Source organism: Felis catus, chromosome B3 (genome assembly GCF_018350175.1).
Source record: "Felis catus isolate Fca126 chromosome B3, F.catus_Fca126_mat1.0, whole genome shotgun sequence".
Lineage (NCBI taxonomy): Eukaryota > Metazoa > Chordata > Mammalia > Carnivora > Felidae > Felis > Felis catus.
Window position 1 is genome coordinate 17,748,200 of NC_058373.1, and position 12,604 is coordinate 17,760,803.

A 12,604-nucleotide genomic window follows, 5' to 3' on the forward strand; every position below is an offset into this window, starting at 1 on the left:
CCTTAATGCCCATTACCCATTTAGCCCATCTCCCGCCCTCCACAACCCTCAGGTGTTCTCTGGATTTAAGAGTCTCTTATGGTTTGCCTCCCTCTCTGTTTTTATCTTATTTTTCCTTCCCTTCCCTTATGTTCATCTGTTATGTTTCTTAAATTCCAGATATGAGATTATGTACTTTTATATGTCAATTAATAAAGCTGTTTAATATATATCTACATATCAGATATATAGATATCTAGATACCAGCCTTCCAGAGATCCTTCCCCATACACCACTCTCCCCATGTAGATCCTTCACATTCCAATTCTATTATTTACTACAGATAAGTTATTTCAAGTTTCACCCTATTGTAATCATTCATCAAATATTTATTGAATTCCTACTATAAGCAATGCATTACATGGTAAAGAAGAACTTCGAGAAACATAAAATCTAGAAGGAAAAAAGATCAGGTACACAACTACCATGATTCTGGGTGGTACAAATGCTGGAAGAGGGGGAAGTGGTAAGACTTCAGAATGGGAACCATTACTGTTGCGGTAAATCAGCTTGCTTGGTTGAGAAGATTTCAAGAACAAGAAGAGAACAACCCCAAGTAGAGTGAATAATTAGCAAAGGCTCAGAAGTGCAAAGTAAAATGGGTATACAGCTAACCAGTATAGCTAACCGGTATGCATTGGGGGTGGGGGATATCAGTATAGGACAGCATTTTCCAAACCAATCTCCCTTGTACACTAGAAGCACAAGACATTAATGCACAATCCAGAAGAGAGGATTATTGACAAAGATGATCAAGTAAATTGGTAAACACAAATATTGATTGCAGAAAAGAAGGGTTCTCCAATAAACATGAACAAGTTTCATTACCTCAAGTCTTCTCAAAGGCTTTAATGTAGTATAATTCCTTGAGAAAATACCACAGAGGGATATAGTACACAACACTTCCCCTAACTGTTTGGACCATGAAATCCTCTTTTCTGGAACACTCATTAAATCTTATGCAACTGGTACTTTCTGAGCACTGTTCGGGAAGCCAGGAGGCAAAGGAAAACTGAAAGGCTGGACCCAGGTTTAGAAGACATCGATTGCACGCCAAGAGTTTGATTGACCTTATTCGACAAATAGTGATGAGCCCCTGAAGGTTTTATAAAGAAAGAAAAATCAAAGTGCTAAGGCTGATCTGTTAATTAGTGGGCAAATATAATGGAAACCACAGCAGGCAAGTGGCCACTGATTTTCAAACTTTAATCTTCTACCATCTTTTTAAAAATGTTTGTTTGTTTGTTTAGAGAGAAAGAGAGAGAGCACAGGGGAGGGGCAGAGAGAGAGAGATAGAATCCCAAGCAGGCTCAGTGCTGTCATCTTGGAGCCTGACACAGGGCTCAATCTCATGAACCATGAGATGAAATCGAGAGTTGGATGCTCAACTAACTGAACCACCCAGGTGCCCCAGTCTGCTACTATCTTGATGACTGTTAGCATGTCTGCATTCTGCCTACAATATTAACTTTTTCTTTAGGACTACAACTTTTTAAAACCTAAATACTTCAGCTTCACTCCAATAAATAATCAGTGACATTATGGGTTTGATGTCATATTTTCCCATAAACTATACATTAAAATAAACACATAAGTATTAATATTTTAAAAGTTGGTCTGTGTTCCACCAAACATCACATTAGGCATCACCAATTGCAAACACTGCATACCTTGGGAAATTCTAGATTTGAGCAATGTTTTACCACCATTTTTAGCCATGACCCACCATCTAAGATTTCATCAGGTTTTACTTGCTATAATTTATATTCTGATAAAATAGGCACTTTCCCTAAAAATAAAGTTAGAATATTCTCTATGCTTCTTAAAACTTCCCTCTAGAAATTCTGGTACCTCTTCAATAAGTGGGTGTGGCCCTTTATCGCTGGTTGAACGAATCAGAGTACTGTACAGAATGAATTCAGGTGCACAGTAGCAGTGAGAAGGGAAGTGAAGGGAAGGATAAGAAGAATTACTGAAAGAAATAATTATTGCAACTTGAGAACTGCTTGGATGTAAAAATTAAAGAAGGGAGACAGTCAAGACTGACTCTGACATTTTCATCCAGGAACTCGAGATAGGCATTGGCATACTATGGCATGGTTCACATACTATCCACTGCTTTTGTAAGTAAAGCTTTATTGGAACACAGCATTGTTAATTCATTTACATATGGTCTTTGTAGTACAAAAGCAGAGATAAGTAGTTGTAACAGAAACCTTATTGCTCTCAAAGCCTAAATAAAGTATTTACTATCTGGTCCTTTACAGAGAAAATTTATTGACACCTAAAAGTAGTGATGCCATAGACAGAAGTAATGAGATAAAGGGGAATGGTCATTTTGATAAGACAATCAGTTTGGTCTCAGACAGATTGAATTTGAGACCGTGGGAGAAAATTTATATAAGAATGTCCAACTTATGGCAAGGATGTGGAGAAAGGGGAACCCTCTTGCACTGTTGGTGGGAATGAAAACTGGTACGGCCACTCTCAAGAACAGGATGGAGGTTCCTCAAAAAACTAAAAATAGAACTACCCTATGATCCAGCAATTGTATTATTAGGTATTTACCCAAAGGATACAAAATATAGATTTAAAGGGGTATATACACCACAATGTTTATGTCAGCATTATCAACAATAATCAAACTATGGAGAGAGCTCAAATTCCATTGACTGATGGATAAAGAAGATGTGGTATATATATATACAATGGAATATTACTCAGCCATCAACAAGAATGAAATCTTGCCATCTCCAGCAATGTGGATGGAGCTAGAATGTATTATGCTAAGAGAAATAAGTCAATTAGAGAAAGACAAATAACATATGATTTCATTCATATGTGGAATTTAAGAAACAAAACATAAACATATGATGGTGGGTGGGAGATGGGTTAGATGGGTGATGGGTACTAAGCGGGGCATTGGTTATGATGAGCACTGGGTGTTGTATGTAAGTGATCAATCACTGAATTCTCCTCCTGAAACCAATACTGCACTGTATGTTAACTAAATTCAAATAAAAATTTAAACAAAGAATGTCCAACTTAGAATAGAAATATATTGGACCACCTACGTGACTCAGTCAGTAGAGCGTTGTGACTTTTGATCTCAGGGTCTTGAGTTCAAGCTCCATGTTGGGAGCTTACTTTAAAAAAATTAAAAAAATAAAAAGTAAATAAAAAAGAAGTTAGAAATATATCACTAGTTCTTGAGTGACATCTTTTTATTTTTATTTATTTTTATTTTTTTTTAATTTTTTTTTTAACGTTTATTTATTTTTGGGACAGAGAGAGACAGAGCATGAACGGGGGAGGGGCAGAGAGAGGGGGAGACACAGAATCGGAAACAGGCTCCAGGCTCCGAGCCATCAGCCCAGAGCCTGACGCGGGGCTCGAACCCACAGACCGCGAGATCATGACCTGGCTGAAGTCGGACGCTTAACTGACTGCGCCACCCAGGCGCCCCAAGTGACATCTTTTTAAAGATGATATTTTTTCCTTTTTAAAAAAGTTGGTAACTTATTCCATGCCTACATCCAAATAGGATTTGAGATGGCTAGAGATAAGTGTTGAAGGAGTTAAGACTGGACATAGCTACCAGGGTAAAGTGTGGCCACTACTCGATAATCCAAACTAGAGCTTTACTTTCTCACCAAGAGAAAAAAAAAAAAAAAGTAGGAACTTTTCTTTCCTTCATGAAGCAATATAGAATGAAAATATGAGGGAAGAAACTAGCTGAAGGCCAGTCTGTGAGAAAGCTATGTGTGACGGGCTACAGAGGCCCGTCAATCCCAGCAAAAGTCACTCCTGGGCAGACCTTCAAAATGTGAAAGGCTAATCCTTTGGTTCAACATCTACTCATTGCCTAAAAGAGACTGTACAGAGACGGCTGTACAGAAACTCCGTGCTATCCCTGATTGCAAGATGGTAGCTGACTTTTTTTCTGATAACCTCTTGACTTAAGCTTTCTCATCTGTTCACCCCATTGGCTGATGATCCAATCACTTCAATAAGTGTTATAGTTTACAAAAAGAGCAGGAGATTGGGATCGGGAATCTGAGACTCAAGAGTCTGTGCTGGCCCAACTACTCATGTGATTTGGGCACTACCAATAATTGATATTCACATAACACTTTATGTGATATTCACATAACACTTTGATGTAAGGTATGGAGGCAGATATGACTAACCCTATTTTATAAATGAGGACAGTGAAGCTGAAAGAAGCTAAATTACTCGTCCAATGTCACACAGGCAGAATCAGGACCCTGGTCTTCTGATAATTTGGTCTGACTTTCATTGACCAGTCAGTCTTTAGCAGCGGGAAGCAAATGTTCTTGCTTTGGAAACCTAAGACTGCATTTTAAAAAGTAAAAGGAGCGTCTGGGTGGCTCAGTTACGTGTCTAACTTCGGCTCAGGTCATGATTTCACGGTTCATGAGTTCTAGCCCTGTATCAGGCTCTGTGCTGACAGCTCAGAGCCTGGGGCCTGTTTTGGATTCTGTGTCTCCCTCTCTCTCTGCCCCTCCCCTGCTTGCACTGTCTCTCAAAAATGAATAAACATTAAAAAAAATTAAAAAGTAATATGTTTTTATAACCAGGAAATGTAACATCTTCAACAGATTTAACCACATTTTCTTATCTTCTATTTAGAAGAGGCAAAGGTGAAATTTTAGAAACTATGTAAGTAATATGCTCTGTAATATTTGCTATTCCAGGCATCGAACCTAATGTTAAACTTTGACATTGGGTTGATTTTTCTTTTTTTCTTTTTTGGCTTGACTGTAAAACATGGTTTGTCTAATGCTGCCTCTTAATATTAAATCCTTAAAACAGAGATTATCCGGGCACTCCCAAGCTGGAGCTAACTTGCACATACTTTTCTTCTTTTTGGCCAGATAGTTAAAAAACAATTAAGCCAGTATTTTAAAATTAGAAGTTTCACATAGATGTAAAGATCTAGTTTTCTGGATTTCTGGCTTCCTATGAAAACTCAGAACACCTATCACCACTGGGCTGACGTCATCACAGGCAACAATCAGCAAGGAATGAACAGCAGAAGTCCTGGAGGTAAGGTGCCAGGTGCCATCATTCCCTATTGCTCCTGGACATGGAGGCAGCAAAGCAGTTTCCATTCGTCATCAGTCATCACTCCTATGTTGCTTCTTATTGTAAAAGAATAAGTCTCTGTAACCATACCTTTCTTTTTTTGTTGTTTTCAATGTTTATTTTTATTTCTGAGAGAGAGAGAGAGACAGAGTGGGAGTGGGGGAGGGGCAGAGAGAGAGAGAGGGAGACAGAATCTGAAACAGGCTCCAGGCTCTGAGATGTCAGCCCAGAGCCTGATGTGGGGCCCAAACTCATGAACTCTGAGATCATGACCTGAGCCAAAGCTGGACACTTACCTGACTGAGCCACCCAGGCTCTCCACCATACCTTTCTTTCAAAGTGAAAGGCTGACATTAAGCGGTGTGGTTTTCCTGGCCCATGTCACTTGCCACTCATTTCCTACATTGAATCTAATCTAAACCATCACTTATACAAGATTATAAGATATACTACTATTTTATAATCACTAAGAAAAACAACAACACTGCTGTTAAACTAAGACTTGCTATCAATTGTAACACGCATTCCAATTTCAGAGATGTTTAAATACCAAAATGTGCACCTCTGAAGCAATTAGCCAGCCTGGCTTCTGGAAACATTTGAATCCATGACCCCACTTTAAATACGTGTCCATTTCAATGTGCCTTGCATCATGTAGGAACATTTTTAGCACAAAGACAGACTCTTCAGTTCACTTACTTGGAGCTACATGCTTATCATCAGCCACTTTTCTTTTCTTTATAATAGCCATAGCTGGGGTTTAAATTTTCATTAGATATCAGCCCAGGCCCCACCCACCACCCTCCCCCTTTCAGCCTTGGGTGAAGCTTCCCAGGCCTCTCAATCAGTACCTACAACTGCCGGTCAGACATACCCAATCAATTGATGCTATTCTTTTTGCCAGACATGCCCAGTAGAATGCTGAAGTATACGATCAGCCCCAGATCCAAATAGGAGGAAGAAGAGGTCTGAAGTAGGGTCTCAGTCTTCCATTTCCAAGAGGTGATGTTCAAAAACTTAATAACTGGTATAGCAGGAGGACCAACCAATCTGTATAGATGGAAACTATGCTGGAGCTAGGTTCAGAAGGTCCCCTGCTGTTACAGGTGTTAACCTTTGGGTGCTGACTTGTGGGGAGATGTAGGGAAATTTGAGGGAGGGGCAGGAGCCCCCAGGGCATGGCTCCTGGAAAATAACAACCATTATGACTGTATGAGAGTCTACTAGTTAAAAAGCAACGTTGCCCCTATGTAAGCTGAGGCATCAAAAAGCTGAGATGGGAAAACATCCTAGAAGGATATAAAATACCCAAACCGTATAAAAAGGAAATAAAAAATCTGAATAGAACTATAACAAGTAAATAAATTATATTAGTAATTTAAAATATTTACACAAAGCAGGGCACTTGGGTGGCTTAGTCGATTGAGTGTCTGAATCTTCGTTTCGGCTCAGGTCATGATCCCAGAGTCATGGGATGCAGCCCCTTATTGGTTTCCATGTTGAGTGTGGAGCCTGCTTGAGATTCTCTCTCTCCCTTTCTCTAAAGCAAAACAAAACAAAACAAAAGCAAACAAACAAAAAACCCAAACACATTTACACAAAGCTAAGCCCAGGCCTAGATGGCTCCAGTGGCAAATCCTAATAAACCTTTAAAGAAGTAATACGAATCTTTTGAAAATTCTATCAGAAAATAGAGGAGGAAATCCCTTACAACTCATTCTATGAGGTCAATATTATCCTGATACCAAAGCCAGATGAAGACATAATAAGAAAACAATAAACCAATACCCTTGATGATTGTGAACACAAAAAGTCTTCAACAAAATATGAGAAAAACAAATATAGGGGGCCTGGGTGTGGCTCAGTTGGTTAAGCATCTGATTCTTGGTTTTGCTCAGGTTTGAGCCCTGAGTTGGGCTCCACGCTGACAGTGTGGAGCCTGCTTGGGATTCTTTCTCTCTCCCTCTCTCTCTGTGCCTGCCTGTTTGTGCTCTCTGTCATTCTCAAAATAAATAAATAAACTAAAAAAAAAAAAAAAGAAAACCAAATCCAGCAACATATAAAAAAGATTATACATTATGACCAAGGGGGCTTCATTCCCGGAATGTAAATTTGGTTTAACACCTGAAATCATTAATGTAATATACCACATTAATAGAATAGAAGACAAAATCTACATGATCATTTTAATAAATGCAGAAAAAAAAAACACACTTGGTAAAATCCAACATCTACTTAGGATAAAACTTCCTAAACCTGATAAAGGGCTAATAAAAACTAAAAATAACCCTAATGCTAACATCACACTTAATGGTGAATGTTTGAATAATTCTCTTGTAAGATTGGAAACAAGGCAAGGATGTTTGCTGTCACCACTTGTATTCAAGACTGTAGTGGATATTCTAACCAGTGCAATAAAGTGAGAAAAAGAAATAAAAGGCATGAAGATTAGAAAGGAAGAAATAAAATTTTATTATCAGGTGACATGATCCTATATGGAGACAATTCTAAGGGAGATACACACACACACCCAAACAAAACAAAAACAATAACAAAATCCTACTAGAACTATTAAACAATTTCAGCAATATCAGAGGATACCAAATAAACAAAAATTACATATCTATCAATCTGAAAATGAAATTAAGGTAACATTTCCACTCACAATAGCATCAAAAAGAATAAAGTACTTAGGAATATATTTAACAAAAGAAGTATAAAACTTGTACACTGAAAATTATGCAACATTGCTGAAAGAAGTCAAAGGAGACCTAAATAAATGAGATATATTCCATGTTCATGGATTAGAAGCCTTCATATTATTAAGATAGCAATACCCTCCAAGTTGATCCATAAATTTTATGTAACCCCTATCAAAATTTCAACTGCCTTTTTTTGTGAGAGTATAATTTGACCTTAAATTCACATGGAAATGCAAGAGACTTAGAATAGTTAAAACAATCCAAAATAGAACAAAGTTGGAGGATTCACACTTCCATTTTAAGAACTTACTAAAAAGCTACAGTAATCAAAGCAAGTGGTACTGGCATAAGGACTGACATGTAGATTAATGGAATAGAATTGAGAGTCCAGAAATAAACCCTTACACTTAAGGTCAATTAGTATCATCATTATTATTATTACTATTATTTTAAAGTTTATTTATTTATTTTGAGAGAGAGAAAGAGAAAGCACTCATGCAAGTGAGGGAAGGGCAGAGAGAAAGAGGGAGAGAGAATCCCAAGCAGGCTCCACACAGTAAGCACAAAGCCTAATGTGGGGCTTGATCTCACAAACTGTGAGATCATGACCTGAGCCAAAATCAAAAGTTGGATGCTTAGCCAACTGAGGCACCCAGGCACCCTGGTCAATTATTTTTTGACAAGAGTACCAAGATAATTCAAGGCGCAAATAATAGTCCTTTTCACAAATGATGCTAGAACAACTGGATAGGGACATGTAAAAGAAAGAAACTGGAGCTCTACCTCACACCATATACAAAAATTAACTCCAACTGGGTCAAAGGCATAAAAGTAAGAGCTAAAACTGGAAAACTCTTAGGAAACATAGGGCTATGTATAAGCTTGGGTTAGACAAAGATTTCTTATGTACAATGCCAAAGGCACAATAGATTAAAAGAAAAAAATAGATAAATTGGACTTCATGAAAATTAAAAATTTTTGTTGTTTCAAAAGACACCATAATGAAAGTTAAAAGACAACTCACAAAATAGAATATATTTGCAAATATGTTTCCAAACACTTGTAGATATATCACATATTTGATAATGAACTTCAACCCCCCAAAAATAATAAACACAACTCGGTAATAAGACAAATAACCCAAGAAAAAATAGGCAAAATGTATGAAAAGACATGGGGTGCCTGGGTGGCACAGTTGGTCAAGCATCTGACTTCTGCTCTGGTCATGAGCTTGCAATTTATGAGTTCAAGCCCTACACTGGGCTCTCTGCTGTCAGTGCAGAGCCTGTTTTGGATCCTCTGTCCCCCTCTTTCTCTGCCCCTCCTCCACATGTGTGCTCTCTCCCTCTCTCTTTCTCTCTCTCTCTCTCTCTCAAAAATAAATAAAAACATTTAAAATATATTTGAAAAGACAATTTACCAAAGAAGATATATGAATGACCAATAAGCAAAAAATCATAATCACTACTCATTGGAAAATGAAAATCCAAACTACAATGAGAATCACTTCACACCCACCAGAATTACTATAATCAAAGAGACAGACAATAAGAAGCTTTGGAGAGGGTGTAGAAAAATTGGACTTCTCGTAAATCACTGGCAGAAAGTAAAATTGTGCATTCACTTTACAAAGCAGTTGAGTAATTCCTCATAAAGTTAAACATAGAATTACCACATAAACCAGCAATTCCGTGCATAGGTATATACTCAAGAGGCCAAAAACACCTGTTCACACAAAAACCTGTACACATCTTCATAGCAGCATTATTTACAATAGCTAAAAACTGAAAGCAATCCGAATGTTCATCAACTGGTGAATGGATAAACAAAATGTGGTATTGTCCATATGATGGAATATTATTTGGCAATAAAAAAGGAATGGAATACTGATACATGCTATAACATAGATAAACTTCAAAAACGTTATGCTATAGCCAGATGCAAAAGACCACATACAGTATGATACCAGACAAGGCAAACCTATAGAAACAAAGTTTATCAATGATTGCCTAGCCTGGGGTAGGAGTGGGAAGTGCCTGCAAATGGGCACAAGTTTCTTTTTAAAGTGATGGAATTTTCTAGAATTCCAATGTGATTAATACTTGCACAACTCTAAATTTTCTAAAAAATAATTGAGTTGTATCCTTAAGATAAGTGAATTTTATGACATGTAAATAACACTTCACTAAAGCCATTAAAAATAGCTATAAACCTGAATAAACAATGCACTTTTATGTGTAATTCTGGCTTTTAAATATCTATGACTACAGGACTTTCCCAAGATAGGACAGCCCTAATTCTCAAAACAATGTGGCAGAGACTCCCAAATCTTGAAAACCAACCCTAAATTAATGTTATGGTTCTATGAATACATAGATCATATGCATTAGTTCCTGGCAACTAGTAGGCCTCAAGAAATGTTTACTGGATGAACAATTAAACCATCTTCATGAAAAATACAAAGAAATGGAAAAACATTCCATACCCATGGATTGGAAGAATAAATATTGTTAAAACGTCAATACTACCCAAAGCAATCTACACATTCAATGCAATCCCAATCAAAATTGTACCAGCATTCTTCTTGAAGCTAGAACAAGCAATCCTAAAATTTGTATGGAATCACAAAAGACCGCGGATAGCCAAAGTAATATTGAAGAAGAAAACCAAAGCAGGAGACATCACAATCCCAGACTTTAGCCTCTACTACAAAGCTGTAATCATCAAGACAGTATGGTATTGGCACAAAAACAGATACACAGACCAATGGAATAGAATAGAGACTCCAGAATTGGACCCACAAAAGTATGGCCAACTAATCTTTGACAAAGCAGGGAAGAATATCCAATGGAAAAAAGACAGTCTCTTTAACAAATAGTGCTGGGAGAACTGGACAGCAACATGCAGAAGAATGAAACTAGACCGCTTTCTTACACCATTCACAAAAACAAACTCAAAATGGATAAAGGACCTGAATGTGAGACAGGAAACCATCAAAACCCTAGAGGAGAAAGCAGGAAAAAACCTGTCTGACCTCAGCTGCGGCAATTTCTTACTTGACACATCTCCAAAGGCAAGTGGATTAAAAGAAAAACTAAACTATTGGGACCTCATGAAGATAAAAAGCTTCTGCACTGCAGAGGAAACAATCAACAAAACTAAAAGGCAACCGACGGAATGGGAAAAGATATTTGCAAATGATATATCGGACAAAGGGCTAGTATTCAAAATCTATAAAGAACTCACCAAACTCCACACCCGAAAAACAAATAATCCAGGGAAGAAATGGGCAGAAGACATGAACAGAGATTTCTAAAGAAGACATCCAGATGGCCAACAGGCACATGAAAAGATGCTCAACGTCACTCCACATCAGGGAAATACAAATCAAAACCACACTGAGATACCACCTTATGCCGGTCAGAGCAGCTAAAATGAACAAATCAGGAGACTATAGATGCTGGCGAGGATGTGGAGAAACAGGAATCCTCTTGCACTGTTGGTGGGAATGCAAACTGGTGTAGCCGCTCTGGAAGACAGTGTGGAGGTCCCTCAAAAAATTAAAAATAGATCTACCCTATGACCACCAATAGCACTGCTAGGAATTTCCCCAAGGGATACAGGAGTGCTGATGCATAGGGGCACTTGTACCCCCATGTTTATAGCAGCACTTTCAACAATAGCCAAATTATGGAAAGAGCCTAAATGTCCATCAACTGATGAATGGATAAAGAAGATGTGGTTTATATATACAATGGAGTACTGCTTGGCAATGAGAAAGAATGAAATCTGGCCCTTTGTAGCAATGTGGATGGAACTGGAGAGTGTTATGCTAAGTGAAATAAGACAGGCAGAGAAAGACAGATACCATATGTTTTCACTCATATGTGGATCTTGAGAAACCTAACAGAAGACCAGGGGGGAGGGGAAGGAGGGGAAAAAAGAGTTACAGAGAGGGAAGGAGGCAAACCATAAGAGACTCTTAAATACTGAGAACAAACTGAGGGGGTGGGGGAGAGGGGAAAGTGGGTGATGGGCATTGAGGAGGGCACCTGTTGGGATGAGCACTGGGTGTTGTATAGAAACCAATTTGACAATAAATTATAAAAAAAAAAAAAAAGGAAAAAAAGAAAACTTTATTGAAGTAAGAGAAAACATGCAAGTCTGATGCTTTTCTTAAAATCCTTTTTTTTTTTAATATTTTTTTTAACATTTTATTTATTTTTGAGACAGGGAGAGACAGAGCATGAACAGGGGAGGGTCAGAGAGAGGGAAACACAGAATCTGAAACAGGCTCCAGGCTCTGAACTGTCAGCACAGAGCCTGACGCGGGGCTCGAACTCACGGACCTCGAGATCATGACCTGAGCCGAAGTCGGCCACTTAACCGGCTGAGCCACCCAGGTGCCCCAATCCTTTTTTTTTAATGTTAGTCATGAAAGGCAGATATCTTAAACCTATATTTTTCTTTTTATAATATGCACACAGATGCACATTTTACATTTATCTTTGAAATATGTTTGGCAGGATTTTCTTTTTGTGATTTGAATGTGTTAGTGCAGAAATTAATGTTAGATCATTTATTAGAAATTGCAAATCAGTTTACTGTCTTATGGCAAGATATTGTTATCTGAAACTGTCCAATCTGATAAAATAATTTTTAGAAGCAAAAAATAAAAAATAGAAAATCCATCTTCATGATGTGAGTTCTCTCTCCAAACACTTGATACCTGAAACTCAGTTAATTATGGAAAT

General features: G+C 37.8%; 2 protein-coding genes across 12 annotated transcripts in view; one reads left to right on the top strand and one right to left on the bottom strand.

The window, feature by feature from the left end:
- The window catches only part of TTC23 (tetratricopeptide repeat domain 23), a 105,482-nt gene that overhangs the window by 89,319 nt on the left and 3,559 nt on the right, over nt 1-12,604 (bottom strand). For 7 of the 11 annotated variants that reach the window (XM_045058875.1, XM_006932293.5, XM_006932290.5 and 4 more), the window contains exon 1: nt 5,848-5,995. The exons of 2 other annotated variants lie outside the window; for them this stretch is intronic. In XM_045058875.1, coding sequence (XP_044914810.1) covers nt 5,848-5,899 — 52 coding nt within the window. In that variant the 5' untranslated portion in view covers nt 5,900-5,995. Of the gene's footprint in view, nt 1-5,847; nt 5,996-6,022; nt 6,338-6,539; nt 6,600-12,604 lie in introns of those variants that run through there. 2 more of the 11 variants (XM_019831932.3, XM_019831931.3) reach the window with 2 other exon arrangements.
- Nucleotides 1-12,604, top strand: part of LRRC28 (leucine rich repeat containing 28) — a 182,511-nt gene that overhangs the window by 11,537 nt on the left and 158,370 nt on the right. The gene's annotated exons all lie outside the window — the stretch shown is intronic.